The following is a 14,899-nucleotide window of genomic DNA, read 5'->3' as shown; positions in this document are numbered from 1 at the left end:
CAATGGAATATTACTCAGCCATAAAAAAGAATGAAATAATGCCATCTGCAGCAACATGGGTAGACCTAGAGATTATCATGCTAAGTGAAGTAAGTTAGACAAAGACAAATATCATATGATATCACTCATATGTGGAATCTAATTTAAAAAGAAAAAGAAACAAATGAACTTATTTACATAACAGAAACAGACTTACAGATATTGAAAGTAAACTTATGGGTGCCAAAGGGGAAACGTGGGGGGAGGGATAAATCAGAAGCCTGGGATGAGCACACACACTGCTATATATAAGACTGATAACCAACAAGGACCGACTGTACAGCACAGGGAACTCTATAATCAATATTCTGTAATAACCTATACAAGAAAAGAATCTAAAAACGAATGAATATATGTACATGTATAACCAAATCATTTTACTGTACACCTGAAACTAATACAACACTGTAAATCAACTATACTCCAATAAAATATGTATATACCGGCCCAGACCAGCCATTCCAACCGAGGTGGGTAGAAGAAAAGTTTTCCTCCCAATAGGGAATTTAAACACTTTTCCTATTTATTTTAATATTTTACCCTTTGAATGTTCTAATTATAATTAATAAGTGGCAAATAAAAGGGGAAAAAACACAAAGTAAAATGGATTTAAAGTTTATAGTTTCATTGTGATAAAGTTAATTTGTATATCAGGCAATCTGAGCAGGTGGTTAAAGGGAAAAACATAAGCAAACACAGGCCTGAAAAGAATGATGTCTAGAAAAATCCTACAAACAAAACAAAATTCACAGGGAGAACAGCCAGGAGGATAGCCAGACTAGAAATCTATTAAAGAAAATGATCCAGATGTTTAGTCAGGAGAAAATACTAACGGTCGCATGACAAAGCCTTGAGTATATGAAATATAATTTAAACTATGTCCACAAATTCTTTGATACTCCCTTCTAAAGATGGAGCTTAATAGTTCTCCCCTTGAGTGGGGGCTGACTAGTGATTTACTTCTAACAAACAGAATAAGCTGTTTAAAAAAAAAAAAGAATAAGCTGTAAATGACAGTGTGCGAATTCCAAGACCAGGTCATAAAAAGCATTACAGAATCCACCCTGCTCTCTCACGGATCAACGGCTCTAGGAGAAACCCAGGAGTTGCCATGCTGAGAGGACACTCAAGAAGCCCTATGGAGAGCTCCCCGGGGCCAGGAGCTCTCTCACCACCAGCCAGGGAGCAACGGAGCCCTTTCCAACAGACGTAGAAGCCAACTCAGAAGCCGATCACCCAGCCCCAGTCAGCTTCAGGTGGAGTCTATAAATATTTCCCTTGAACTTGGGAGGGCCTGTGTGACTGCTTCTGTGAATGAGACATAATGGAAATGAAGCTGCCCAAATTCCAAAGCTAAATTATAGAAAAACGACGTGAAGTTTTTTCTGGCTTCTCCTGGCATTCTGGCTCTGGGAGCCCTCAGCCACCATGTAAGAAATCTGGGTAGTCTGAGAACAGCATAAGGAAAGATGAAAAGGAGAAACCACAGAGAAGAGAAAGCCCTAGCTACTCTATCCCCTAGCTTTTTAAATCTTCTCAGCCCAGATGCCAGACATGTGAATAAAGCAGCCTTGGTGATGAACCCGTCCCTAGCCACTATATCTCACTGCAATTTCATGAAAGACCCTGAAATGCCCAGTCAACCTCCAGAACTGGGAGAGAGAAAAAGACATGATTGTTGTTATTTTAAGCTACTAAGTTTTGGGGCGGTTTATAAAGCAGAAGTGAATAACCACGACATTCTATCAGCTTCCGATACATGTCACCTGCCTGTGAGCCCTTTCTTAATACTGCTCTACCCCCAGCAAAATACGAGAACTGCCTTTCTCAAGTTCTACAACACCTGTTTACAGAAGCCAGGTACTACCATCTTACCCCCCATGCAGCATAATTGGCTTCTTCTGCAGCCCTCTAAGATTCTAAATTCCCAGGGGGCAGCAGCTGTGTAACAGGACTCTGTATCCAAAGTTCCTGACAAAGTGATATTACTTTACCTCTCTGCAGCCTCTATTTCCCCATCTGTAAAATGTGGCTCAGGAGAGGCTGTACTGCACAGCAAAAGAGCTAGTACGTTAAAAGGGCACCGAAGGGAGCAGGCACACAGCATTCAGGGATACCCATTAGCTATTATGTGCACTCAGGGGGCTCACAATAAAAACACGATGTTGCATGAAATATAGGTACCAGCTTTATCTTTTAATGATACTGCACTGGGGTTATAATACAGAGTCCACATTGAAGTCTGTGAAATAGAGGTGGCCAAGTTGAGATGGTTCCAAATACAAGAACTAAAATAGCTGCAATAAAGAAAAGTGGTCTGAACACCATGTGGTCCACATAAATGTGCTCTGCAGGACTGAAGAAGAATGTGCATACCATTACAAATGCAGGTTTGCCAGAACCACTGAGATTCCTATTTCTATGTCAATGTCACAAGGACAACAATGGAAATTAATCCTAGTGGGCAGGTACATGGAAAATGTAGACAGCATCCCTGACTGCTTCATCAGTTTCTATGAACTGAATCCTTATGAAATTCTTCCCTGATGATCAGAGTTCAAAGCTTCAAACTTTACAAAGTGCTTTTAACTTTGTGGGTTAACTCATGTGACCCCCATTAACTCATGTGGGTCTCTTATAACCTGGCAGGTGAAACAAGGGGGTGTCATTCCTATTTTTCAGATGCAGAAACTGAAGCTCAAGTCATTTAGCAAATGAACGGGACAGTCAGGACTAGATTCCTCTTCTGACCCCACACCCAGTTTCTCCACAGCCATCTGAGATGCCTCAAGACGGATACCTGGCCCCAGTCACAGTGTCAGCACCTTTCCACAGCTGCTGCGAGGCCAAAGGTGAAGATGCTAGTGTTATGCTTTCAGATAGTCTAGAAAAGGACAATTGACACAATAAAATTGACTACAACTATAGGCCTTAAGAAGAGTTCTGTATTAAGATTTTAAAACATTAATAAATGTCCACAAAATATACTAAATATATTTACATATTTTTAAAGTTCAAAATATAAACAAAAATCCCTTTACTTTTTTTTAAGCTAAAAATGGAATTTATCTCAATTTAAGTAAAAAAAATTCTGGAGGTAGAAACATCTTTAAGGAGGATTAGCTCTAGAGGCATGTAGGATATCATTGGGGCATTTTCTTTCTTTCTCTCTCTCTCTCAAACGGATTTATTTTCAGAAACCCAATCATAAAATTATGGCCAGCATCCCCAAGGTTGTATCCTTATGACTTTCATTTAGAAAGCAAGAAAGAACCTCTGTCTTTCTATGTTTATATATCAAATATCAGGAAAGATTTGATTGGTTCTGCTTGAGTCGCACAGTCATCCCTGAACTGGCTGGTGGAAAGAAGATTGTGGCCAACCACTGTGCAAAGCATCTTGACTGGCAAGTCTCCTGGGATCAATGGGCTGGGAGAGGGATGATGTCCCAAAGGAAGACCACTTAGCAAATAGACAGACATGTCTAGTGCAGATAACTAGTGTTTCAGGTCAGGAGAGGGTTCGTGTTGATTCTTTTAGTTGAAATGGGAAGGTAACTGTCACAAAACTGAGCTGGATCCATTTGAAAATTTTAAGCTGCACGTTTAAAATATGTCTAAAGAAGATGAGGACCCACCTGAAGATGTCCATCAGGTGGGATACACATTGGATAAGTCCCAAAAAAGCAAAAGAAAAGTATTAAAAGACTGGCAAGCAGAGCAGTGTGAAACATGGAGATTCAGAAAACTTTCCTTGAAAGCCATGATCTGCTATTTAACCCTGCTGAGCAAGATATTGAATACGTAACTTCTCTGACCTTCAATCTCCCTCATAAAATAGGAAGAATACATCATCAACACCATTTAACAGAAAATGGAATAACTCATGTGAAAACCTGACCAAATAGTAAATGCACAAATTTTTCTAAGAAGTTATTCAGGTTAAAAAATATTACACCAAATTTGGACACTGAAGGTGAACCAGTAGGGCTGGCTTGTCCTACTTTTAAGTTTTCTGGTTATAAGTGGTAACCCTGACTTCTGTTTCTGACCTCACAACCACTTCGTGGCACCCAAATAAGCCTGCTCTCATTTAAAGAACAGTAGGTCTCAGCAGCTCAATATAGGTACACATTTTTATAACATGCCAATCTTTCTAGAGAAACAAATCCTTGCCCAAAAGCAGCTCCTCTCACACCTATAAAGCACATATTCCAGTGTTTTCCTAGGATGATGTCAAGAATAATACAGATTCTGCAGTTTAGCATCAAGGCTTACCTGCAACCCTCAGGAGCTCAGCAAGGCCCAGCAGCTTAGCAGATTGCTTGTAGCAGGTCGGGGACTGGCAAATACACTCCTTGATGAGGCCGATCCGATCAGAGCACAGTCTCACTACAAAGAAGGACAAACTGAAGGCCTCTGACCAGGGCATAACAGAGGGCATCATGACCTTCAACTTAAGGCAACCGAACCAAATGAAAACTGTGTTAACCCCCAGAATAATAAGACTTAAGTACAAGACACAATTTAAAAAAAAAAAATTATTGTTCATTCTGAATAAACAATGTACAACATGGATCTTTTCTTTATCACCAAACTCCTGAAACACAGCAAATGGAGATAGGAAAAAGTGTCAGCTTTTCAAATGCTATGTCAGGACTTAGGGAAAATTTTAAAGACGGCAGTATTTGTCTTTGAAAACTTCACATACTTCCTGGTACACCAGTCTCCCCACCTTACCTCAACCCCCCAAAATCCATTCCATATTCCACATATCCATTTTCTATCTCCACCACATCAACCTAGTTTGGAGGGTAGGAGTCCTCAAAGTGCTCACTGGTCCAATTTATTAACCTTTCTCCAAAAACAGTTCCAGTCCTCTCACTTAAGCTAGATGTTAGGAAAATAAAACATGTCTAATCACACTAATTCACACTATGAGGTAATTAAGCACACTTAAAGGAAAAACAAAAAACAAAAAACTTGAGTTAAAGAGTATTATATATGCTAGGAAGAAATTATATCTATTCAGCATAGAGGTGTTAACTTCTAAGAAACATGGCACTACCTGGGAAGCTGGGACCAAATAAATACAATACAACAATTATGATAGCAGCTGACGTGCCATGAATATGACCTGTGTCCCAGGCACTGTTGTAGATGCTTCATGTGTGTTAACCCTACAAGGCAGAACTTAACAAGGCAGGTACTATTATCCTCGGGGGAAGAAACTGAGGTGCAGAAAGATGAAGTACTTTGGCCAAGGTCACTGAAAGTAATGGGACTTGAATTCAGTCTACTGTAAACATATAGACTTAATCTTTATAAGCAATTCTATAAGGTGCTAAATTTTTGTAAATGATAAAAATTAAACACAAAGGAAGGTTAAGACATGTATCCAGTTGCTCAGCAATAAGTGACAAAATGGGCTCCAGGTTGGGCTTAACACAACGCTGTAAGCCTGGAAAATTGACTTACTCTACAGTAGGAAGAACACGGGGACAACTGAAATATCCTAAATCAGCTTACTTGAAAAGAATAATTTACACAACATAAACACCGAGATATAGGGAAAAGCACACACATGTACACACACAAACACATCATGGGAGACTCTTACAAAAGAAGTCATTTTTATATGATATTTCTGATCCTGTTTTCTATTAGCTCATGAATTATAATCTACCTAGTACCACTAGCCCTCACTTGCCTAGAAATGGCAACTCCTGAAGCATAGGCAAAGAAGCCTTCAAACAAAGCAAAGTGACAAGATGAACTACTGTACACTGACTACAATAAAAAATACTTGGGCCATAAATCTTTAAATATCAAGTTACTTTGCTCACCCAGGATTACCGAAGAATACGAAAGCAGCTTAAACCTAAACTATAGCTGTGACATAAACACAATAAACAGTACACAAGAGAAATATTCTGTCTCCACATCCAGAAGTCATTCTACTAGGAAACTCCATTCAATATATGAAGCCGAAACACTGTTAAGACATGAAAGCAAAGTCTTTCTTAAGACTCTCCTCGGTCAGGAAATTTCTCAGAACCTACAGCACGATGGCAGGTTTGGTTGCAGATATTCAAACCCATTAGCTGATGTGAAAATATCGCTAATTGAGCACCACAGAAAAATCAGGGCGCAATGTATTTTTCAAAGTTCAGTAGCATTTTGGAAATCATTTTTTGTATTTTATCTGATCTGCTTGGATTAAATAACCAGCTAAAATATACACACACACAGAGTCAAAGCTATAATGACTTGACCTGACAAGAGATATAAGAAGGACAGAAGTTTCATAGTACTCTGGACTCTCTGGTGACTGAATTCTTCAATTAAAAACATAAGTTTCTTGGGGGAGGTGGTTAATGACTTAAGATATTAGAGAATAAACTGAAAATGCTTTTTTGTAAGTCTGATTAATCCTCACAATTTAAAAAGCTTTGAGCTGAAAAATTACGTGAATGGTGCAAGTGAACAGAATTTTCTAGTGATATAACAATCACCTTGAACATACTTACCTAAGATGCTACAGGATATTTATAATCACGTACAAATTACTTTCACACATGATATTCGAGGTAATAGTAATACTACTTTTTAAAAGCCTAATCAATTTGTCTAACAAACAGACCTTTAATTTTTAGTAAAACTACAATGGAAATCCACATGAAAACATGAGATTGTCTCTACTGGCTCATATTCCCTAACACCTGCCTGACTCAAAGCACCTCAGAAGACAAAGACACTAAGGAACCTATAACAGGCTATCATTGACCAAAGGTACTAGAAGTTTAAAAAACGAGACACACACACACACACACACACACACACAATTCTGATGAAAATGTATCAAAAACCAGAGAGATGGAAGGAACTTAGCTACACCTCCGCCACTCTCATTTCCAAACATTTCCAGAGTTAAAAATAAAGAGCACTTTGCTATACAGCTGAAACTAACACAACACTGTAAATAACTATAATTCAATAAAAAATAAATAATAAAATTTTTTTTTAAAGAATAAAGATAAGAGATTACATGGAAACTAGCCAAGCATACCATTAGTCAACAAGCATACCCACTTTATTTAGGGCACTGAGGTCCAGGATTGGAAGCAACAGAAAATCTACCTCCTCCTTATCAGGTAAGGTTCAGGACACTGGAAGATGCCCACTGTCCTGACAGGACAGGTGACTGTGTAACAGCATGCTTGTTTGGGTTGGTACTTACCTGACTTCTACTTTTAGATAAAAGAACTTGAGCAATGTTAATATATCGCTAGTAATTTAACTCTAAACAATAACTTCCTGTCATTCCCTCTATTTAAAAAAAAGTATTGATTTAATTAAATATTCTGCAGTAAGCATAAGAAATAATTATCATTTACAGCTACTTCTAAATCTATGCAACTGAAACAAATAAACAAATTGCAATCCAAAACTGATGTAAACCTGAAACTCTCATCCATAATCCCTAATTTCTATTTTTGTTTTTATCCAATAGCCTCGCTGCTATAACTAACGTTACTAAAAAATGGGACAGAGGGCAGAATCTATTGCTGATGGGCTGAATGACCAAAAGTTCTCTTTAGTTAAAAACCTAAAAAAGGACACTAGTGAATTAATCCAAAATAAGTTAATAATAGTGCAAAACTAAATAGAAAACTCACCTTGCAAAGGCAGGATCTTTACCCCAAATTCTTCCAGGCACCCTAGGGCTTGGATAAGATCTAGCTCCTCTTGAATGGCAGCGGGTCTATCTGCTATCAGCTGTAAGCAGCACCTAGGAGAAATTCATTTTTAAAAAGGAAAAGTAACATACGTTCAGCTAAGTTGCCTTTCTATGATCAACAACATAAGAGATCCAACGCATTTATCAAAACCCAACTTCCTTCCAGGTATTTTGCTAGAGGCTTTCTGATATCTTATTTAATCCTCACAGCAAGCCTGTGAGACAGGCAAATATCACCGTCTGCTTTTTAAGGAAGCCAAAACTGAAGCTCAGAGGTGAAGAGATTTGTGCAGGGTTACACTGATAGGATGTAAGGTATCACAGTATAAAGGAAGACATGTTAGCTCTGGGTTTAGTGCTCTGTTTACTGTTGACTCCAAAGATAATGATCATATAAAAAGGATTAAAATGAATGGAAGGAATTCAGAGAATTTCCAGTTATTCTTTTAAGGAAAACAGAAATGTCTTTATTCGGTCACAATTTTGTCTCTCAAAGGAAAAAAGAATAACCTAAGCGCAAGAGACACCGTTCTGATCAGAAACAGGCAGTTGGTGATGCAATAGTGAGATAGATATAGGTGAACGTGATCTGATAATCTAAGAATCTGTGATACCTATGGAGTGTTTTAAACAAATTATTTTAAATTCAGAGAACATGTACTTAATAAATATTTTAGTTAACAATAAACCTATTTTCTGAAGGGTGCATGTAGAGGAACAGTGGGGTGTGAGACTAGAAAGACAGAGATCAGGCCATGAAGAGCTAACAATGCTAAACTCATGGAATATCACATGAAAATATCTAAGCCCTGGTATCTACCTATATGACTAAGTAACAGATACAGGCCTAGCTTACTCTTGCAAAATATGGGAATTTAAATCAGATGAGCACTAACACATACTTACTACTGGTTCAAGGGTAAACAAGTACATAACCTATTTGTGGCATCTACCAAAATTCTAACTGCTCTTACCTTTGAACCCAGGAATCCCAGCTCTAGGAATTCATAGTACAGATAGACCCTCACATGCCCAGACATAATTATGCATATTCACTACCACAGTCCTTTTAAAATAAAATACACTAAATCAGGAACTAATTAAATATTCTACAACCATCAAAAAAGAATGAAACAAGCCTGTATGTACTCACATGAAAAAACCCTCAATATAGATCATAAGTGAATAAGACATAGAAAGATATGTACAAGTAGTAAGCACTTATTTGTCATTCAAGAAGTAGAGGGTAACATTTAATAAGATTTTCGGGAAAAACACACAGAAAACTCACTAAAAACACAGCTGAGGGATAAAGTTAGGGGAACAAAAATGAGGGGAAAGACATTGCCCATATCTATTCTTTGTGTATCTTTGAATATTTTATCTTGCGGATATATTGCTTCCTCAATTAAAAAAAAAACTAGTGAATAAACAATAATTTAATCAATAAGAATGGATGGGCCATTTTCTATTTCAATAAAACTGTAAACAATTAAATACATCTGGGCTCACAGGTCACAATAAGTTTGTGTGCCACATTACATACATATGACACCTTTTTTAAATTAAGGTGTGTCCTTGTAGGAGAAAAGGGGATGATGAAAGGAAAATACTGCAAGTACTGTATAGTTTTTCAAATGATCTAGGAGCATCTTTCAAAAAGATTTAGGTCAAACACAACTCCCAGTTTCAAAGGCTGTTCTATTTTATATTTTCATCGTCTGAAATAGAAATACCATCCCTTGGGAGAGAGAAAAAATTTACTATTTTAAACAACTTTGTCAAGTTCAATAATACTGTTTGAGAAAACATGACTCTTTCTGTGATAAAATATCACTGGGGGAAAAAAGTTACCTTTCAGTTTTGCTAGAGTTGAAACAACTACCAGTTATTTGAGGGGAAAAATGACTCTAAATAACCAACATAATCTTTACATCAAAATAAATTCCAAATGAGCCTAAAATTTCAGTGTAAAAATAAAACCATCAAAGTAGTAAAAAAAAAATATGAAAAACTACTTTAATGGTCTTGGGAATTAAAGGTCTTTCAAAGGATGACACAAAAGACAGAAAAAAGAATAACAATCAAATTCTTAAAAAATGTGAAATAGCCATTTGAAAGATAAACTGTATATTATAAAAACTTGGCAACACAGTTAAACCATTAAGAGAGGCAAAGGGCAAATGTTCCACATGCAAAAAAAGCTCCTAAGAATCAATAGTAAAAAGAAGAACACTAGCTTTCCTGTACAACATGCTAAGAGAGGAACAGAACTCACAGTCCAGAAATTTCTACCTGCAAGGGACTTTTGAGCTTTATCACCTAATCAGAGCGGAAACCATATAAAGGATATACACATGACCTAACGTGCTGAAATTTTCCAGAACTTGAATTTGCAGGCTATCATATGCATGTCTTCCAATAGAAGAAAAGTATAACCTTATAGATAATCATCTAGAATGACTGTGGGAAACCGCGCTACAGAAAGAGTCACAAGAAAGTTGATGAATACTCATGATGTAATTAAGTTATATTTCTATATTCAAGCAATAAATAATAGTACCCCATTAGAGTCGATCTGTACTTGTGATAACATATTTTGTAAAGTAGAGAATAAAACCAACCAAGGAGTTTGTGTATTCTGACCCCTTGGCTCCCGCTTACAGAGAACACAGAGTCCCTCTACCTGGCCAGATCCATGCAGCTGTCGGTGAGGTTAGTGGAAGAATTGAAGTACTCTCTGCTGGCAGCCAAAACCAAGTCAATACTTTTTTCATAACTGACCCTGTACTGGGTTTTTCCTTTATGGGCTACACTAGCTGGTGGATTTATTGAACCAGCACTGCAGTGCATCAGCTGCCCAGCCAGGTGGATATTTTCAAGGCGACTGGAACACAGAAGGCTTTCCGTAAAAATCTGGGTAAAAGAAAAAACTGGAATTAGTGCTTAAAGAGAGAGGACTCAGTTCTCGACACAATGGAGGCTCTGATATCCAAATGAAATAAATTTTAAAAAGTACATCCATCCTATAGGTAGTGGTTGTACAGTATTATGAATGTACTAAATGACAATGAAGTACACTTTAAAATGGTTATTTTATGTTATATGAATTTCACCTCAATAAAAAAATCCCTCTTTTAGGAAGAAGAAATAATTTAACTGAACAAACTAATGGTAAGCATAATATTTTAATGTATTACAACAAATACCTGAGTATCTAAAGTTCATATTTATTAAAAATAGGATCCATTAGACATACTGTTAAAGTATTTATAACATTTCAATTTTTTTAAAAGAAAATCTTTGAATATGATATACATAATTAATGACTGCTTAATGTATCTGAAGTCAGGCTCATAAACTAAACACCCAAGCTACAAATGTTCTACTTACACCTAGTCACTAGAATTACAATACACCACATAACATTTTTTCCAATCTGCAATTTAAAAACTATTTAAATAAAACAAAAGCCACTGATGGAAGGTAGTTGTGCAAATGTCACTGTATTTTACATGGCAACTAACAGCATCAATTAACATAAATTTATTCTATAATTGAGATTATCTACTTACTCCAAAATAAGTCTTATTAAAGATATCCCTTTAAACCCACACTAATAGCATCAATATATAATTAGCACAAGAACTTCGCCAAGAATGCTCTTTCCTATTGTGCCACTGTTGGTTGAGGAGAGCACAGAAATAGTAGCAAGAGATGAAAAGAAGATTTCATGGAGAAGCAAGAGTTTCCTTATAATTAGGGAGGCTATCCAATTTTCACAGGATTCCCTTATTTTCATTTCTTCCTAGGCTTCTGGAGAAGATATTTTTAGACAGGCCTCTACTAAACTGACTGATAAGGACAAAATTACTAATACCTATAAGAGAGCTGCTATAAAATCCATATTGTGACAGAAAGTAAATTATCAGTGAGTAATCTTAATCACTTATATGGCAGGTGAAAATGGCTTGCTCCAAGTCACCAAAATGACTTAGATGTAACAATTTCTCTATTCTTTTGGTTTATTGAGGTAAGCCATAAAGAGTCAATGCCCAAAACTGAAAAATAAAATTCACTCACTCTAATATTTTAAGAGCTTTGCTGAAATGAGCAATATAGATTCCTGCTCTACAGGCTGTAGAGAAATCTTACACCTTGTCAAAATGGTGCCAATGAGATTTAAAATTATTTTCCAGCAGCAGCAAAACCTAATATAATGGCTGTAGGTCAGTAAGACAATATAGCATAATTTAAACAGCACTAAAATATTAAAAAAAATGTAAGTCTGCCAAATCTGTATTATCTTCTAGAATTGATTCAGGACAGTTATAATATGCTTTCAAATATTTCCTCAAAGGAGAAAGACTAATAGCGCAAAGTCGTTAAAATATCGAAGCCTGATACAAAGGTGTTAAAATACAACAAAAACGATTTAATGTGTCAAGTTGTTATGATAGATTACTCTATACAGGAGCAAGTTCAAGTGTAATATACTTAATGCCAATTTTTCAATCTGAATCAGAAAATACCAGCAAATAATGCTACTCCCACTTAGAAACCCTCCTTCAAGCAGTGTTGCTAATGACAGGAAGATTGTGGACCCATGTGCATGTAGATTATTTTCCCCTGAAATTGAATTTCAAGTTTTGTTTTAGATACAAAGGTGAAGTTACTGGCAGCTGTACGTGGTCTGAGACTGTAATCATCAATATAAACGTTACACTCACCTAGCACATAAAAACCTGAAGTTCGAATATAAAACCATTCTTCTCGCAACAGTCTATATTAGTGCTCTTTTGTTAAAACTACCTTGAATTAAAACACCAACCAATTCACAAAACAGAGACCTATGTTACAACTCTATTTTATCAGTGGGTTATGCTTTCATGATGTCAGAGCAAAACAACACAAGAAATATTCTACACGATTCTGATCTGGCTTGTTTGACAGGAAAATTCAAATAGGAACCCTCTTTTAAACCGCACCTCATTAAATATGGGTTAGCTGGATCATTTTTCCATACAAAGCATGAGTAATTTGGTGGTAACACACACACCTTCCAAACTAAGGGTTAAACCCTCCCAGGTTACACTTAAGTCAACTCACCATCTTAAGTATCCTTTATGTTCCAGACACTATAACGTGCCCGGGGGAGCTGGGGATGAACGCAACCTAATAATGCCTACCTAGGAGCTAATGACCAAAGGGAAGAAACATACTTAGAAACAAACAAGTCACTGCATTTGAAAGAAAGGCGGTAACAGAGACAAGTTATATTAAAGGACAAAGGAAGGCATCCTAGAGGGCATAATTAGTGAGCTGAATCCTAAAAGTTATCAGCAATTTTCAAACTTAAAAAAGAGAAATATATTCCAGGCAAAGGGAAGAATGTGTACAAAGTCACAGAAACAGGGAACAGCATCATGAGTGGAGGGATTCACAAAAGATTTGGCACCACAGCTGCACAGGGCACCTGATGGAGAGCGTCAGAGGCGAGGATGGACAGGGTGGCAGAATTTGCCATAGCTCTCTATGCCAGGCCAAGACATACGGATACTTTCTGACTGTAGATATGGAACAAGCAGCGCATTTTAAGATAGAGAGTGTCATGAAAAGGTCTGTTTTGGAAGAATACTCTCAATCGATGTAAATTAGGAAGAGATATGGAAGTACAGAAACGAGTTTGGAGGAGACGAAGGAGGGCGGATTTAAAAGACTTTTTTCAGGTACATGAAGTAAATTTTAGTGACCACTAAAACTATGGGAGAGAGAGGAGTCAAGTAAGATTTGGAGTTTCCCAGCAGAGAATTAACCTACTAAATAAATGGTGCTGCAACGAACAAAGAAGACAGGAAGTTAGTATGAAAGTCCTCAAACTCTAAAGCACTACTCAGTTACTAGCTATTACTCAGTAATTCAATCCTATTATTTACAGTGAAGGTTAGGGTCCTCATCATTGTGTCCAATAAACAAAATGCAATAACCAAAATTTCAAAATTAAAAGGAAATATTTACATATGTAGAGTTACCTCATAGCAGGCATCAGAATCTAGACAGGTGTAAACATTCTGCTGCATAGTTAACATGTCCTGCAGCAACATTCTCCAGTGAGACTCACTGACAGGAGGCTGCCTGGGGGGGGGGGGGGGGAGAAGGAAGAGAAAAAGAAAAAATAATTCATGAAATTGCTCTCTTCAATTGGCCAAAAGTAAAAAAAATTGGTACCACCATTTTATATGCCACTCAGCTCCCAGATGATCAGCAGAAATAGATCTCATTTGAATTTCCAGGAAAAAACACTGATTAAAGATAGAGGGAAAAGTTGAGAAGAGCGGCATCAACGTCAGAGAGCTGTGGGCTCGGCCTCCGCCACAGGCTGCCTAGACACAGAGCTGATGTGGCGAAGGTAAACAAGCTGTGAGTTTCTAAGGTAAAATAAAGCCCCCGGTTAGATAAAGCAGCTGTGATATAGCAGAAAAAGCACTTGGAGACAAGAGAATGAGTTTCAAATTCCATCTCCATCACTCCACGATTGCCAGCAGGGGATGTTCTTAACCTCATCCACACATGCAGACCCAGAAGGCAACAGAGGCCACACCTGGCTTGAGTCTGGAGGCAGGAAGTGCAGCTGGCCAACAGCCTCAGCAGTTTCTCTCAGTGGCAGTCCTTGTGGCAGTCCACAGAGCCTGGGATAGAGCACAGCGAGGGTTCTCTTTCGCCCAAGCCACAGCCCAGGCGCCAGCCCAAGTGCAACAAGGCAGAGCCCTGTAGGGTGGGCTGCAGTTCCTATCTAGCTTAAGAAGCTTCATTCCCCACAAAAGCTGGTACCTTTTGTAACAATTCCATAGGCACAGTTTTCAGGGTCCCGTCAAGGACAAGCCAGTCACCACACACAGGAAAGCCGAAAGCATCAAGCCCCTATCAGGTTTTCTAGTTCATTTACACTTCCTCCAGGTCAGAAGCAATTTACCAATCAGGGATCAAGTAGTGAGGCCTACACTAGGTGCTGGATCAAATACTATCTCATGTTAGTATCCAGAGTCACAGAGTTAGAGAATTAATGGTTCGGATTGTCCTGCAGCAGGGGAAATGGTTTTGTTACCAATCCCAGAGTTAC

General features: G+C 37.7%; 1 protein-coding gene across 2 annotated transcripts in view; it reads right to left on the bottom strand.

The window, feature by feature from the left end:
* NBAS (NBAS subunit of NRZ tethering complex) overlaps positions 1-14,899 on the bottom strand; it is a 320,076-nt gene that overhangs the window by 153,169 nt on the left and 152,008 nt on the right. For both annotated transcript variants that reach the window (XR_009054733.1, XM_057742162.1), the window contains exons 29-32: positions 13,812-13,914; positions 10,466-10,695; positions 7,718-7,830; positions 4,317-4,430 (exon numbers count right to left, since the gene is read on the bottom strand). Coding sequence is in view for 1 of the 2 variants with exons in the window: in XM_057742162.1 (XP_057598145.1) it covers positions 4,317-4,430; positions 7,718-7,830; positions 10,466-10,695; positions 13,812-13,914 (560 nt within the window). In the remaining variant the exon portion in view is untranslated. The remainder of the gene's footprint in view (positions 1-4,316; positions 4,431-7,717; positions 7,831-10,465; positions 10,696-13,811; positions 13,915-14,899) is intronic.

This window comes from Hippopotamus amphibius, chromosome 7, assembly GCF_030028045.1.
Source record: "Hippopotamus amphibius kiboko isolate mHipAmp2 chromosome 7, mHipAmp2.hap2, whole genome shotgun sequence".
NCBI lineage: Eukaryota > Metazoa > Chordata > Mammalia > Artiodactyla > Hippopotamidae > Hippopotamus > Hippopotamus amphibius.
This window is presented reverse-complemented; position numbering and strand designations above follow the sequence as displayed.